At 47.5% G+C, this 17,482-nt stretch overlaps 1 protein-coding gene across 2 annotated transcripts in view; it reads right to left on the bottom strand.

The window, feature by feature from the left end:
• Positions 1 to 220: 220 nt before the first annotated feature.
• KIFAP3 (kinesin associated protein 3) overlaps positions 221 to 17,482 on the bottom strand; it is a 562,094-nt gene continuing 544,832 nt past the window's right edge. For both annotated transcript variants that reach the window (XM_069737137.1, XM_069737138.1), the window contains exon 20: positions 221 to 676. In XM_069737137.1, coding sequence (XP_069593238.1) covers positions 568 to 676 — 109 coding nt within the window. In that variant the 3' untranslated portion in view covers positions 221 to 567. The remainder of the gene's footprint in view (positions 677 to 17,482) is intronic.

The raw sequence follows: 17,482 nt of genomic DNA, 5'->3' as shown, positions 1-17,482 counted from the left end.
AAAAACTAAAGAGAAAACATGGGCTCAATTACTCGGATTCTCAGTGACTGACCTGCACAGTACCAGGAACTGATCTACTGCCCGTGGTATGACTAAGCTATCGATTCTATGCTACCACCAGGGATGACAAACAAATATGGATTAATATCTATACAGAACATTTAGCATTTTTTCCATTGAATATTGAGTATAAATAAAAAAGAACATTATGTTTTCTTTTAAATGTGTTTAATGACATAAGCTATGTGAAAAGTTTGAAAAAATGGTGGACATGCTGTTGTAGGACTGATAAAATCAATATAAATTAGGAATCATTAACGTTGGAGAACATTTAGTTTCACAATAATATGCAGAATGATTTTTACTGAGAATTACTTGTTTTCTGGAGTTTCCCCCAATTTGTAACTGCTCACTATATTAGACATAAGGTGAAGATTATTGAAGTCCTCAAAGTAACCACATATGAAAGCCACAAATTTAATTTATCAAACACAAGCTAGATGCATGCTTTTCTGAAGGCGCAGGGGAGTTTGGCCTAATTTAATCAACGTTTGGAGTGATCAGCAATTATCGTGTTCCAATTCCGTAGTAGTAAGCTTCATCGGGACGATGGCCGTAAGCTGTTGTAGGTCGCCCAGGAATAGCTGCAGACTGGCCAAAATTATCAACACCAACCCTAAAAGGAAAAAAACATGTTACAAAATTCCCCAATCAGCTCACACACAGAGGAAATATAGGTTATTTGCAGCAACTTAAAAATGAGATATCGTCATATATAACAGGCACATTACTTATTTCTGAAAATTCCACAGCAATATTCACATCATATCAGTTTCACAACCTTGAGCATCAACCTTTTATTTCTAACATAGAAATATACAGTATGGCCACTTTCATGTAGAGAACAGTATGGACTGCGAGGCTTGAATGAAATGTCTCAGGCTGAGTGCACTCAGTTAATGTTTGTAGCAGAATTTTCTGCACCAAAAACCAGAGTATTGGCAGGAAAATGCAGAGTAAAATAAATATGATTTTGATGTGATCTTGACATGTTTATAATAGCTTTTTCTTCCCACATTCATTTGAATGAGTGAAAAACACTGTAAAAACACAGACACAATTCACATGCTGCAGATTTGAAAAAACTGCAAACGATAAGCAGTTTTTGCATGACATTTCAGATATCTTATTCACTTTGCTGCAACTGTAAAGTAAACCTATAAAAAGACATATGTCCACTGCAAGTCGTTAGATATATTTCCTTTTATTGAACAAAGTAATACTATATTAATACATGCATAAATATAAAAACATGTAGGGATCCCCAAAGTACATATTGTAAGGGTAATACCAGACAACGGGCAAATAACCCACTATAAAAAGTTGTAACTTGTGAGATAGCGCTACCTGAGTGAGTTGGGGGACACATGCTTGGCACGGCATTCAAGTACTCAGGCACGCTTTTCTCACATAAATCAGTCTATTTGGTTTATTTAGGCATCATAAACCACATAAAGTCCATTTCATTACATCCATGAATTTATCACGACCACCAGTCTGTTCATGCAGCAGATAAACCTCTCTGCCGTATATAACAACCCCCCTTGTCTGGGGTTACCTCCCAGGAGCTCCACTCCTCAAGCTGACTCCTTGTCAGTCCTGTCTTCACCAACACAGAAGCCATTCCAGGCTCTGTAGGTATGTGGCTTCTCCGTGCGCTCTTCAGGACGTCCGTCCCTGGCTGGGACCATCCAACACACAGGCCACTCAGTGCCAAAGCCCCACCATGTGCCATTCAGGGATATAGCACTTCCAACACATAGGCTTTTCAGGGACCTTGCATACAGACCATACAGATCCAAACACTCTCCACCATGTGATCAAGCCCTGGTCACATTATGTAGCTGTAACCACCCCCAGAGGTGGGAGGCATATGTGTGGCTAGCCAGCTCTTTGACTAACCCTATAAGCCCCCCTTATAAGTAAACACAAAAAACACTTGTGGAACTATAAGTCCCAGCATAACCATATCATTTTGGGCTTACAGCGCAGAGAACCTCTGTGACACATACCGGCCATATACAATAATGCCAGTCCCAATCTCACTATCATAATTATACTTCCAAAAACATCCTCAAGTGCATACTCAGCGCCCCCTGGCTGTAACATGGGTTATTGCATCACATACCCTCTCCCTCTGTTCAAACCTGCGGGGTTGAACACTTGACATAAACCAGGGGTCCCGAGACCGGGTACTCAAGTCTCCTTGCCCTAAAAGTCGAGAGGACCGTCTCAGTCAGTTTTGGGCATCACACCTTTGTTAGGCCTCCCCCGCCCCCGCGGTCAGTTTGCCGGCCTTGGACTTTAACCCTTGAGTCACCATTTGTCTGTGTCACCAGATCATTTTTAGTCAATCCCTTTTCCAAATGTGCCCCTTCTCGTGACCTTTCTTTCCAGGGCTGCCACCCACAGTTATTGCAGTCATGAGTCCCCAGTCCAGTCGAGCCTAGTGACTGATCTGAGACTGACTCTTCGTTACGTCAGCTACCGGGTGTCCGTCTGGGTCACTCAGCCCTGAGCTAACAGAGGACTCACTACTTTGAAGTCTTCTATTCTTTAGGGTATCTTTTCGTATCTCCAGACCCCGGATTGGAAGTGGTCGCCATCTTATATTCTGCATCTGTTTATTAATCAGCAGCCAGTCCAGTCTTAGCTGCTCTATCTCCTTCAGATATGTCACCCGGTATTCAAGAAGCATTGGAATGTTCCTAAGGCTTTCTACTAAGCTCATTATGACAAATGGAACCATTCCATCTTCGTGGACTTCACCATCATTTGGAATCCTCACTTTCGCCACACAGGATCGATTCACCAGGTCTTGCATCACTTTTCCAAATCCTCCTCCGACATTCCCCACCAGATTTCTGGGTACTTGAACGATGTCTTCCACAAAGCCCAGACAACTTTGAGCTTTCCTGGTATGCTCCAAACGTCAAGCAGCTTTCTTATTCCTCAGCAGGATAATCTGTTTCATGCAAAGACATTGTGGTGCATATCCTTCCAGATAGCCACCCACTTCACTGTGGCTTCCCTAGTCGACAGTATCACCAACTGTTTCGTCTCTGGTGCCCAGTTCACACTACACTCTTCGACCGCCTTTTTAAAGGCCTCATGCACATCCTCACTGGTACATGCCTCTCGCATGTGTTCGGGTACATCTATCACGGTCTTGAAGAGTGGGGTCTCACTCTCTTCATGAACAGATAGCTCCCGTTTTGCTTCGGACCTTTCCATCAAGACATCTGCCACGACCAGGTGACTGTCTTCTGCTTTTGGTGCCAATTCTTCCTCCGCTTAACACTTTTCCAGACCCCTGGCCAGGATGGGCACTGGCACTCATTACCACTCTGGCAGTGCCGCTGTAAGTCTGCGACTACCATCTTCTCCTCTGGCAGAAGACCACTTAATGCTTCTCTGAGCACTTCCACATCTTCCCTTAAGGCTTGTAGCATGGCTAAAGGGTTTGTAGTCGATGGGAGGTATGTGCCACATAAGTGCCTGGTTGCTGTAATGTAGCCCGGAGTATTCCTGTCTTGCACATAATCTTGTATATGTGTTTCAGGACCTGTGGTAATGTCCGACCACATGGCTAATCATGTGATGGGTTACTGGGTGGGGTTAGCTCTTTATAAGACTGGCTAATCCTTTACACAGCAGATATGTGTGGAGGTGAAACCCTCCTGAGTGTGTTACGGCTTCAGGACTGAGCCGGATGAACTGGACATTTGCTTTTCTTTGCCTGAACCAAAGGCCCATTTTGCTTTCTGTTATTTGCCACATGGTTTATGAAGCAATAAACCCAATGAACTTTAAAGGAACACGTCTCCTGAGTGTCAGCCGTCGCAGCTGAGTGAGTGAAATCCTTACAATTGGTGGTAGACGTGCGAGCAGCGTTCCCAGCGGAGACGTGAGTTTATTTTTGAATGTCCTGGGTCAAGGCTGTTGAAAGCCAGCAAGCATTGCCGGAGAAAATGGAGGACCTGCTGAAACACTTGGTCCAGATGCAGTCACAGCAGGAGAAAAGGCAGCAAGAGACCAACAGGCTGTTGATGCAGCAGATACAACAGAGCCAGCAGGAGCAACGGCAGAGTCAGCAGGAGCAACGGCAGCAGATGCAGCAGAGCCAGCAGGAGCATCAGCAGCAGATGCAGCTTCTGGCAACCGCCATCCAGGGCAAGGCGAGCGCCCCAACCCCAGGTTTGGCTGATGACACCCACGTCCGGAAGACGGTAAGACGCGCATTGCAGAAAATGACTCCCGGGGATGATGTTGAGGCCTTCCTGACGGTGTTTGAGAGGGTCGCTGAGAGGGAAAAACTTCCGCCAGAGCAGTGGGCAGAGGTACTTGCGCCATACCTGACGGGAGAACCCCAGAAGGCGTACTATGATTTGACCTTGCAGGATGCCAAAGAGTATCACAAATTGAAAGCCGAGATTCTCGCACGTTTGGGGGTGACACTGACTGTCAGGGCACAGCGAGTTCACTCCTGGGGCTATCACCGGGACAAACCACCTCGTTCCCAAATGTTTGATCTGTTGCACCTGGTCCAGAAATGGCTGCAGCCAGAATCCTCTGCGCCTGCACAGATGGTAGAACGGGTGATGATGGATCGGTTTGTCCATTCCCTCCCGAGGCCTATACAGTCTTGGGTTGCCCAGGGTGATCCCCAGAATGCCGACGAGCTGATCGGACTGGTTGAGAGATACCAAGGGTTGGAAGGCTCCTTCGGGAGGCAGCCCATGCCGTACTGGGGGTCCCAGAAGGCAGCTGAGTCCCAAAAAGGGGTGGTGCGTCCAAGGTCACAAAGGGCGGGGGAGGTGGTGCCCAAGGTCCCCACGGGTGATATTATTTGTTGGAGGTGCCACAAGCCAGGACATATAGCTGCCCGTTGTTCCCAAACCACTGAGCAGATGGACTGCAGCATGGGACGCCGTTGTTCATACTATGCGTATCCAGCCTGTAGCGTGAACTCTCCATCCAACGAGGGACCTCAAGCGTGTCCCGTAAAGGTGAACGGTCGAGCAGTAACGGCACTGTTAGACTCGGGGAGCCTAGTGACCCTGGTGAGGGCCACTTTTCCTCTCCACCTGCTCCCAGGAAAGAAGGTCGGAGTGCGGTGCATACATGGTGATGCAAAGGACTACCCTATGGCCAGGGTGGACATTGAAACGGCATGTGGCACTGAGTCCCACATGGTCGGCGTGGTTCAGGACTTGTTGCACCCTATAATTATTGACCGGGATTTCTGTTTGTTTTGGGATTTGTGGGGAAATGGTTCTGAGCTCCCTGGCAAGGAACCAGTGAACCCTGGAAGGGTATCGCCACACCCAGAGGCAGACAGTTTTCCTTTTTGTGTTCTGGTTGGGGATGAGGAGGAAGTATCCCCTACATCTGACATTCTGGAGTTAGAAGTTACCGGTGAAAATTTTGGGACTGCCCAACATAGGGACCCCACTCTGAGGGAAGCCTTTAATAATGTCACAGTTATTGACGGGGTGGTACAGGAGCCGGGGGCAGACACAAGATTTCCCCATTTTCTGTTGAGGGGGGAGTTGTTGTACCGTGTCACGAAAATACGGGAGGAGTTGGTAGAGCAGTTGATAGTGCCGGGTCCGTATAGACGGAAAGTGTTGGACATGGCCCATTCACACATCTTGGGTGGACACCTGGGGGTGGAAAAAACGCAGGAACGGGTTGTGCAGAGGTTCTATTGGCCTGGGTGTCACCGGGAAATAGTGAACTATTGCAGGTCCTGCCCTACATGTCAGCTAACTGCTCCTACTCCTCATTTCCGGAACCCCCTTGTGCCACTGCCCATTATTGAGGTACCGTTCGAGAGAATTGCCATGGACTTGGTCGGTCCCTTAGTTAAATCAGCCCAGGGCCATCAGTATATATTAGCCATCCTGGACTATGCCACACGCTATCCTGAGGCAATTCCCTTGAGAAATTCTTCCTCAAAAAGCATAGCCCGCGAGTTGGTCCATGTCTTTTCCCGGACAGGTCTGCCAAAGGAGATCCTGACTGACCAGGGTACACCTTTCATAAGCAAGGTGATGAGGGAGTTATGCAAAGCCCTGAAGATCTCCCAGTTGAGGACCTCGGTGTACCATCCCCAGTCAGATGGCCTTGTTGAGAGGTTTAACAAGACACTAAAGAGCATGCTGAGAAAAGCTATAGAGAAAGACGGTAGAGACTGGGATTGTCTCTTACCCTATCTGATGTTTTCCATTCGTGAAGTTCCACAGGCCTCCACAGGGTTCTCACCGTTTGAGCTTCTATATGGCCGACATCCACGAGGACTCCTGGATATAGCCAAGGAAACCTGGGAGGCCGAAGTCACACCCCACAGAAGCGTCATTGAGCATGTGGCCCTGATGCAGCAGAGGATTGCAAAGGTGATGCCTATCGTGAAAGAACACCTTCTCCAAGCACAAGAAGCTCAAGCCAGGGTCTACAACCGGTCTGCAAGAGTGAGGCAGTTCAATCCGGGAGACCGAGTTCTTGTGTTAGTTCCAACGGTGGAAAGCAAGTTCTTGGCCAAATGGCAAGGGCCATATGAGGTTGTCGAGAAACTTGGTGAGGTAAATTATAAAATTCACCAACCAGGAAGACGGAAACCATTCCAAGTTTACCATGTCAACCTCATCAAGCCATGGCAAGATAGAGAGCCGACAGCAACTCCATCATTGTTAAGCAACCCAGAAGGTGAGGTTGGAGCGGTTACTATAGCAGAGACGCTATCAAAGACCCAGAAACAGCAGTGCCAGGAGTTACTCCAGAAAAACAGGGACCTGTTTTCAGAATTGCCAGGATACACGAAGGTCATAGAGCACGAGGTCCTAACAGAGCCACATGTGCGGGTGAATGTGAAACCTTATCGTATTCCTGAGGCTCGTCGAGAAGTTATCTCCAAGGAAGTGGAGCGTATGTTGAGGCTTGGGGTCATTGAGGAATCCAAGAGCGGTTGGTCGAGCCCAATTGTCCTGGTCCCAAAACCTGATGGAGAGTGGAGGTTTTGCAACGACTATCGGAAGTTGAATGAAGTCTCCAAGTTCGACGCTTATCCCATGCCCCGTATTGATGAGCTCATCGAAAGGCTTGGGCACGCCAGATATATATCCACCTTGGATTTGACAAAGGGGTATTGGCAGATCCCCATGGCACAGGAAGCCAAGGAGAAGACGGCCTTTTCGACACCTGATGGATGCTTCCAATATGCCCGGATGCCGTTTGGCCTACAGGGAGCTCCGGCGACCTTCCAGAGGGCTATGGATAGAGTCCTTGCACCCCATAAGGCCTACGCTGCTGCGTACCTAGATGATATCGTCATCTTTAGCCCGGACTGGGAGAGTCATCTGGAGAAAGTCCAAGCGGTGTTGGATGCTATAAGAGAGGCCGGATTTACTATAAACCCGAAGAAGTGCGCCTTGGGTAAAGAAGAAGCTAAGTACCTTGGATACATAGTGGGTCATGGAGAAATAAAACCCCAAATCAATAAAGTGGAGGCAATCCAAACATGGCCAAAACCAGTTTCCAAGAAACAAGTTAAAGCCTTCCTGGGAATCGTGGGATATTACAGGAGGTTCATCCCAAACTTCGCCACGGTGGCTGCGCCTCTGACTGACCTGCTAAAAGGGACAAAATCAGTAATGGTTAAGTGGTCCGAAGAAACAGAGTCAGCCTTCCAAGAAATGAAAAACGCTTTGTGTAAGCAACCCGTTCTGATGGCCCCAAACTTCAAGAAAGAGTTTATTCTTCAGACAGATGCCTCAGATGTTGGGGTGGGAGCAGTCCTTTCCCAAGAACTACATGGGGAGGAGCATCCTGTTCTCTATCTGAGTAGGAAGCTGTCCTCATCTGAAAAGAACTACTCAGTCGTTGAGAAGGAGTGCTTGGCCATAAAATGGGCAGTGGACACATTGCGGTACTATCTGCTGGGACGTAAATTTAGACTGGTATCTGACCATGCCCCGCTTAGGTGGATGAGAGAAACGAAAGGAAGAAATGCTAGAGTCACCCGTTGGTTCTTAGCCCTGCAGGACTTCAGTTTCCATGTGGAACATAGGGCCGGAAAGCTGCACGGTAATGCGGATGCCCTATCGAGAATCCCTTGTTTAGTGGGGGAAAGTGCCAAGCCCCACGGCTTTAGGCAGAGGGGGGAGGTATGTAGCATGGCTTAAGGGTTTGTAGTCGATGGGAGGTATGTGCCACATAAGTGCCTGGTAGCTGTAATGTAGCCCGGAGTATTCCTGTCTTGCACATAATCTTGTATATGTGTTTCAGGACCTGTGGTAATGTCAGACCACATGGCTAATCATGTGATGGGTTGCTGGGTGGGGTTAGCTCTTTATAAGACTGGCTAATCCTTTACACAGCAGATATGTGTGGAGGTGAAACCCTCCTGAGTGTGTTACGGCTTCAGGACTGAGCCGGATGAACTGGACACTTGCTTTTCTTTGCCTGAACCAAAGGCCCATTTTGCTTTCTGTTATTTGCCACATGGTTTATGAAGCAATAAACCCAGTGAACTTTAAAGGAACACGTCTCCTGAGTGTCAGCCGTCGCAGCTGAGTGAGTGAAATCCTTACAGGCTTTATTCACACTTTGCCATGTTGACAGGTGACCTCCAGCTCATCCATCCTGTGCTCAGATGCTTGTCTCAGATGCCTTAACTCAGCCTGCAAAACTGAAACCTTTTGCTTCTTATAAGACAACTCATTGGCGAGATCCTGGACCTCCTGTGCTTCCTTCTCTCCGAGCTGAGACTTGACTACCGAGAGCTCAGACTCCAAGTGACGCACTTGACCCAACTGTGCAGAGTTGGTGGCTTCCATAGTCGACACCTTCAACCTCTCATTCGCCAGCTGTTGACAGACCTCCTCTAGTTGTCGGGTGACAGAAGTCAAATTCTCCTCTTTATCTACCTTCTTTGTTCAGCCCCTTTGCCTCTTTTACGCCTCCGGTGACGGGAGGAAGACTTGCCACTTGCACCCGAGTCACTTTACTGCACTCTTTTTCACTTTTGTCACCGTCTGAATGGGAGTCACCACCACTCGATCGGTCATCCTGGAACCAGCGGTCCCCATTTCTAATGGTGTAGGACCCCATTCCTGAAGCTTCCCCATCTTCAACGGTCACACCTTTGGTCACCTCTGCCAAGTCCCAGAGTTGGTCAGACCCCCACTTCTGTCCGGTCATACATTCTGGTATGGCTTCCACTGTCATCCTGACTTCACCTTGTGGAGTACTGTCATTCCACTGTGTCAGTGCTTCTGTCAGCACACCATTGTACTCAGTCCCAGCTGTTGCTACTGGCAATGACACGTCACGGTCACCCCCGGAGCCTGTGTTACATCCCACAGTATGGTGAACCCTCCAGTTGCTTTCTAACCGGGTGTCAGCTCCACAGGTTATATTTACCACATCACTAACAGTCAACTTGGGATACACATCAAGTGAGTTCATGTCAGTAAGTTGTGCAGACGCACCCTTCCCACTGGTCAACACGATGTCTGACCCATCAATTTTGGGAGGTAGTACTGTCTTAATTTATGCTCCCGCAACAGTATAGAGACTTCCATCCTCTTGCTGTAAAGGAACGCCCTCCTCCCATAAGACTGAGAATAACTAAGAGTCCTGGCCTACTATCACTAGACAGGGTAGGTTTGGGACTATGGTGGCCTGAATATTTGTATAGCCCCAGGCCATCTCGAGGTGCAACTGGGCCACTGAATACACCTTAGTGTCACAATGGATGCAGGTGATCTCAATCTTTTTGGAACTTACAAACTGATCCTCCGCAGACTTACCAGGGTCACCGAGCTCCCCGAATTGAACAGACCAAATACATCCTCTACCTCTGCGTCTAACTCTAGAACACACCAAACGTAGCCTCTGGCCAGGAGGGTAGTTCTTATGGCAGATTGGACATGCATAGTACTATTGTCCCTGGCAACAGTTCGTCTGTACCTGTTATGAACTGGTGGTTTAGGAGCAACATGGGACGAGCTCTGAAGGAGGTGGTACCTGTACTGACCGCAGTTCCTAAGCTCAACACAACACTAGAAGTAGCCGTGGGATGTTCCTGTCACTCCCTAGACACCTCGTCAAAGCCTGAGAACTAACTACCCCTAAAGATAGAAACAGGAAAGCTATCTTGCCTCAGAGAAAATCACCAAAGGATAGATAGCCCCCCACAAGTAATAACTGTGAGTGGAGAGGGAAAAGACATACATAGAATGAAACCAGGATGTAGCAAAGGAGGCCAGTCTAGCAAGATAGATAGGACAGTACAGAGTACTGTGCGGTCAGTATTAAAAACTAGAAAAATCCACACAGAGTTTACAAAAATCTCCACACCTGACTAAAGGTGTGGAGGGTAAATCTGCTTCCCAGAGCTTCCAGCTTAACTGAATAAATTCATACTGACAAGCTGGACAAAACATAGAATATACAGAACAATAAGTCCACAACATGTGGACAGAAAAGAGCAAAGCAAGCTCTTATCTTTGCTGAACTGGTCAGGATATCAGGGAAATCCAAGCAGAGATGTGAATCCAACCAGGAACCATTGACAAGTGGCACTGGCTGAAGGGAAGAGCCAGGCATAAAAGCCGAGCAGAAAGACAATCAGTGGAAGCAGCTGCAGACTGCTCAATCCAAGGAGCAGCCATTCCACTTAAAACCACGAGCAGAACTCACAAAAGTGCCACTTACAACCACCGGAGGGAGCCCAAGAGCGGAATTCACAACAGTACCCCCCCTTGAGGAGGGGTCACCGAACCCTCACCAGAGCCCCCAGGCCGATCAGGACGAGCCAAGTGAAAAGCACGAACCAAATCGGCGGCATGGACATCGGAGGCAACAACCCAAGAATTATCCTCCTGGCCATAACCCTTCCACTTGACATGATACTGAAGCCTCTGCCTCGAAAAACGAGAATCCAAAATTTTCTCAACCTCATATTCCAACTCTCCCTCAACCAACACCGGGGCAGGAGGATCAACCGAGGGAACAACGGGCACCATATATCTCCGCAACAAAGATCTATGGAAAACATTATGAATGGCAAAAGAGGCTGGAAGAGCCAAACGAAAAGACACCGGATTGATAATTTCAGAAATCTTATAAGGACCAATAAACCGAGGCTTAAACTTAGGGGAAGAAACCTTCATAGGAACATGACGAGAAGACAACCAAACCAAATCCCCCACACGAAGCCGGGGACCAACACAGTGACGGCGGTTAGCAAAACGTTGAGCCCTTTCCTGAGACAACGTCAAATTGTCCACCACATGAGTCCAAATCTGCTGCAGCCTGTCCACCACAGAATCCACACCAGGACAATCAGAAGGCTCAACCTGCCCCGAAGAAAAACGAGGATGAAAACCAAAATTACAAAAGAAAGGTGAAACCAAAGTAGCCGAACTAGCCCTATTATTAAGGGCAAACTCGGCCAACGGCAAGAAAGCCACCCAATCATCCTGATCAGCAGACACAAAGCATCTCAAATAGGTTTCCAAGGTCTGATTAGTTCGCTCAGTTTGGCCATTTGTCCGAGGATGAAACGCCGAAGAAAAAGACAAATAAATGCCCATCCTAGCACAAAAGGCCCACCAAAACCTAGAGACAAACTGAGAACCTCTGTCAGACACAATATTCTCCGGAATGCCATGCAAATGAACCACATGCTGAAAAAACAATGGAACCAAATCTGAGGAGGAAGGCAACTTGGGCAAAGGTACCAGATGGACCATTTTAGAGAACCGGTCACAAACCACCCAGACAACAGACGTCTTCTGGGAAACAGGAAGATCCGAAATAAAATCCATGGAAATATGCGTCCAGGGCCTCTCAGGGACCGGCAAAGGCAAAAGCAACCCACTAGCGCAGGAACAGCAAGGCTTGGCCCGGGCGCAAGTCCCACAGGACTGCACAAAAGCACGCACATCCCGCGACAAGGAAGGCCACCAAAAGGACCTAGCAACCAAATCTCTGGTACCAAAAATCCCAGGATGACCAGCCAACACAGAACAATGAACCTCAGAAATTACCCTACTTGTCCATCTATCAGGAACAAACAGCTTCCCCACAGGACAGCGGTCAGGCTTATCAGCCTGAAATTCCTGAAGCACCCGCCGCAAATCAGGGGAGATGGTGGCAGAAAAAAAATCACCCCTTCCTTAAGAATGCCAACCGGCTCAAGGACTCCAGGAGAGTCAGGCAAAAAACTCCCAGAGAGGGCATCAGCCTTAACATTCTTAGATCCCGGAAGATACGAGACCACAAAATCAAAACGGGAGAAAAACAGGGACCATCGAGCCTGTCTAGGGTTCAGCCGCTTGGCCGACTCGAGGTAAATCAGATAACTTATGATCAGTCAAGACCACAACGCGGTGCTTGGCTCCCTCAAGCCAATGTCGCCACTCCTCAAATGCCCACTTCATAGCCAACAATTCACGATTGCCGACGTCATAATTGCGCTCCGCAGGCGAAAACTTTCTGGAAAAAAAAGCACACGGTTTCATCAAAGAACCATCAGAATTCCTCTGAGACAAAATGGCCCCTGCCCCAATCTCAGAAGCGTCAACCTCAACCTGAAAAGGAAGAGAAACATCCGGCTGACGCAACACAGGGGCAGAAGTAAATCGGCGTTTAAGCTCCGGAAAGGCCTCAACAGCCGCAGAGGACCAATTCGTCACATCAGCGCCTTTCTTCGTCAAATCAGTAAGGGGCTTAACCACACTGGAAAAGTTGGCAATGAAACGGCGATAGAAATTAGCAAAGCCCAAAAATTTCTGAAGGCTCTTCACAGATGTGGGTTGAATCCAGTCAAGAATGGCTTGGACCTTAACAGGATCCATTTCCATAGACGAGGGAGAAAAAATAAAACCCAAAAAAGAGACCTTCTGAACTCCGAATAGGCACTTAGACCCCTTCACAAATAAATCATTATCACGAAGGATCTGGAATACCATCCTGACCTGCTTCACATGAGACTCCCAATCATCAGAAAAAATCAAAATATCATCCAAATATACAACCATGAATTTATCAAGATAATTGCGGAAAATATCATGCATGAAGGATTGGAACACAGATGGAGCATTAGAGAGCCCGAATGGCATCACAAGGTATTCAAAATGGCCTTCGGGCGTATTAAATGCAGTTTTCCATTCGTCACCCTGTTTAATACGAACAAGATTATATGCCCCTCGAAGGTCAATCTTAGTAAACCAACTAGCCCCCTTAATCCGAGCAAACAAATCAGAAAGCAAAGACAAGGGGTATTGGAATTTGACCGTGATCTTATTAAGAAGACGATAATCTATACAGGGTCTCAAGGAGCCATCCTTCTTAGCAACAAAAAAGAAACCCGCTCCCAATGGTGACGAAGACGGCCGAATATGCCCCTTCTCCAAAGACTCCTTAACATAACTCCGCATGGCGGCATGCTCTGGCACAGACAGATTGAAAAGTCGGCCTTTAGGGAACTTGCAGCCAGGAATCAAGTCAATAGCACAATCACAGTCCCTATGCGGTGGAAGGGAACCGGACTTGGGCTCATCAAATACATCCTGGAAATCCGACAAAAACAACATCATGCAGGTTATGCAACACCAGAAAACGGCAATCTTCCTGATGTGCTGGAGCCATGTACATGGTCATCTGCGTCCAGTACTGAGGTTTATCCTTGGCCAATGGTGTAGCATCAATGCCACTCAAAGGAATAGGGCTCTGCAAAGGCTGCAAGGAAAAACCACAGTGACTGGCGAATTCTACGTCCATTAAGTTCATGGCAGCGCCTGAATCCACAAATGCCATGACAGAAAAGGACGATAATGAGCAAATCAGGGTCACAGATAAGAGAAATTTAGGCTGTACAGTACTGATGGTAACAGACCTAGCGACCCTCTTAGTACGCTTAGGGCAATCAGAAATAACATGAGCAGAATCACTACAGTAAAAACACAGCCTATTCTGACGTCTGAATTCCTGCCGTTCTATTCTAGTCAAAATCCTATCACATTGCATAGGCTCAGGACTCTGCTCAGAGGACACTGCCATATGGTGCACAGCTTTGCGCTCGCCCAGACGCCGATCAATCTGAATGGCTAGAGACATAGATTCGCTCAAACCAGCAGGCATAGGGAAGCCCACCATAACAGCTTTAAGGGCTTCAGAAAGACCCTTTCTGAAAATTGCAGCCAGAGCATCCTCATTTTATTTAGTGAGCACAGACCATTTTCTAAATTTCTGGCAGTATAATTCTGCCGCTTCCTGACCTTGACACAGGGCCAACAGGGTTTTTTCTGCATGATCCACAGAATTAGGTTCGTCATACAATAATCCGAGCGCTTGAAAAAATGCATCTACATTCAGCAATGCCGGATCCCCTGATTCAAGGGAGAATGCCCAGTCCTGAGGGTCACCACGCAGCAAGGATATGATGATTTTAACTTGCTGAATGGGATCACCAGAAGAACGGGGTTTCAAAGCAAAAAACAATTTGCAGTTATTTTTAAAGTTCAAAAACTTGGATCTGTCCCCAAAAAACAAATCAGGAGTAGGAATTTTAGGCTCTAAAGCCGGAGTCTGGACAACATAATCTTGGATACTATGTACTCTTGCAGCAAGTTGATCCACACGAGAAAACAAACCCTGAACATCCATGCCAGAGCCAAAATCCTGAACCACCCAGAGATCAAGAGGAAAAAAAAAAAAAAAACAGAGCGCGGAAAAAAAAATGGCTCAGAATTTTTTTTTCCTTCTTTTGAGATGCATTTAATTCATTTTTGGCCACTTGTACTGTTATGAACTGGTGGTTTAGGAGCAACATGGGACGAGCTCTGAAGGAGGTGGTACCTGTACTGACCGCAGTTCCTAAGCTCAACACAACACTAGAAGTAGCCGTGGGATGTTCCTGTCACTCCCTAGACACCTCATCACAGCCTGAGAACTAACTACCCCTAAAGATAGAAACAGGAAAGCTATCTTGCCTCAGAGAAAATCCCCAAAGGATAGATAGCCCCCCACAAGTAATGACTGTGAGTGGAGAGGGAAAATACATACATAGAATGAAACCAGGATGTAGCAAAGGAGGCCAGTCTAGCTAGATAGATATGACAGGACAGAGTACTGTGCGGTCAGTATTAAAAACTAGAAAAATCCACACAGTTTACAAAAATTTCCACACCTGACTAAAGGTGTGGAGGGTAAATCTGCCTCCCAGAGCTTCCAGCTTAACTGAATAAATCCATACTGACAAGCTAGACAAAACATAGAATGTACAGAACAATAAGTCCACAACATGTGGACAGAAAAGAGCAAAGCAAGGACTTATCTTTGCTGAACTGGTAAGGATATCAGGGAAATCCAAGCAGAGATGTGAATCCAACCAGGAACCATTGACAAGTGGCACTGACTGAAGGGAAGAGCCAGGCATAAAAGCCGAGCAGAAAGACAATCAGTGGAAGCAGCTGCAGACTGCTCAATCCAAGGAGCAGCCATTCCACTTAAAACCACCGGAGGGAGCCCAAGAGCAGAACTCACAAAAGTGCCACTTACAACCACCGGAGGGAGCCCAAGAGCGGAATTCACAACATGTACCACCCCTTTAACTTTGGGAGGCTCCGCCCCTTTTTGGGTAACTACCACTTTCCAAGATTCCTTATTGGTCAAGCAATGCACAGCACAGCATGGACCTACATAGTATGAACTACATTGTTCCCGGCAACAGCCCACTGGTGCATTCGCCGCCGTCTCTTTTTTTGCCACCACCCCTATTTGGGTTACCGTCCCCTTTTGGAACTCTGCCCCCTTTAGGGTTACCACCCCCTTTTGAGATACAACCCCTTTTGGGACTCCACCCATTTTGGACAACTATCCCTGTTCAGGTTACCACACCTTTTTGGGGACTCCACCCCCTTTTGGGCAACCATCCCTGTTTGGGTTACCGCCCCCTTTTGGGATCCCACCCCTTTTTGGGCAACCATCCCTGTTTGGGTCACTGCCCACTTTTAGGGGCACCACCTGTTCCCTCTGGTACATGCCATGGACTTCCCACGGTACTCTCAGGCACCAGTTCGCACAGTACAAAAAAAAAAACTCTTTAGGTCGGCACTGGCCCTTTAAGAGTCTGCACGATTTGGACCAATGTCCTCTCACGATACCTCACCAGCTCCTGCTGGCGCTACCACAGATCATGCTGCAGTTACAAACTGCCAGCACCTCTGGCTGCCAATCACAAGCCGCTGCTGCAACTGCAGCTCCTGCTGCTGCAGAACCTCTTGCTGCAACTACAGCTCTTCTCCCCAAAACTCTGCACAGCTCCGCACCGCAGACTTCGTGGACTCGCCAATCCATAGCAAATCTTTATAACCACGCCGAGTTACAGCCAGACGCTTGCAAGCTTTGTGGACCCGCCGATCCACAGCAAACGTTGTAACCTTGCTAAGTTACAACAATCACGTCCACAAGTGCTTCCTGGACCACTGCCCACAGTCCAGCACCAAATGTGAGATAGCGCTACCTGAGTATGTTGGGGGACACTTGCTTGGCATGGGATTCAAGCACTCAGGCACGGTTTTCTCACATACAGTAAATCAATCTACTTGGTTTATTTAGGCATCAAAAACCACATAACAAAGTCCATTTCATTACATCCATGAACATATCACGACCACCAGTCTTGTTCATGCTGCTGTATACTTCAAACTGTTATGGCTGGCAATCAGGCAACACAGCGTGCAGTAATCAGCGCACATACAGAGATCTGGCAATAACCCAAAACAATAGGACGAGCTCTGAGACGTGGAATCTCTGTAGACTGCAGTACCTGATCTATCCTCACACAACTGGAAGCAGCAGTGGATTGCGCCTATCCACTACCTATGCAACTCGGCACTGCCTGAGGAGCTGACTAGCCTGAAGATAGAAATACAAGCCTGACTTACCTCAGAGAAATACCCCAAAGGAATAGGCAGCCCCCACATATAATGACTGTTAGCAAGATGAAAAGACAAACGTAGGAATGAAATAGATTCAGCAAAGTGAGGCCCGATATTCTAGACAGAGCGAGGATAGCAAAGAGAACTATGCAGTCTACAAAAAACCCTAAAACGAAAACCACGCAAAGGGGCAAAAAGACCCACCGTGCCGAACTAACAGCACGGCGGTGCACCCCTTTGCTTCTCAGAGCTTCCAGCAAAAGATAATAACAAGCTGGACAGAAAAAACAGAAAACAAACTAGAAGCACTTATCTAGCAGAGCAGCAGGCCCAAGGAAAGATGCAGTAGCTCAGATCCAACATTGGAACATTGACAAGGAGCAAGGAAGACAGACTCAGGTGGAGCTAAATAGCAAGGCAGCCAACGAGCTCACCAAAACACCTGAGGGAGGAAGCCCAGAGACTGCAAT

The sequence above is a fragment of the Ranitomeya imitator genome, chromosome 8, assembly GCF_032444005.1.
Source record: "Ranitomeya imitator isolate aRanImi1 chromosome 8, aRanImi1.pri, whole genome shotgun sequence".
Lineage (NCBI taxonomy): Eukaryota > Metazoa > Chordata > Amphibia > Anura > Dendrobatidae > Ranitomeya > Ranitomeya imitator.
This window is presented reverse-complemented; position numbering and strand designations above follow the sequence as displayed.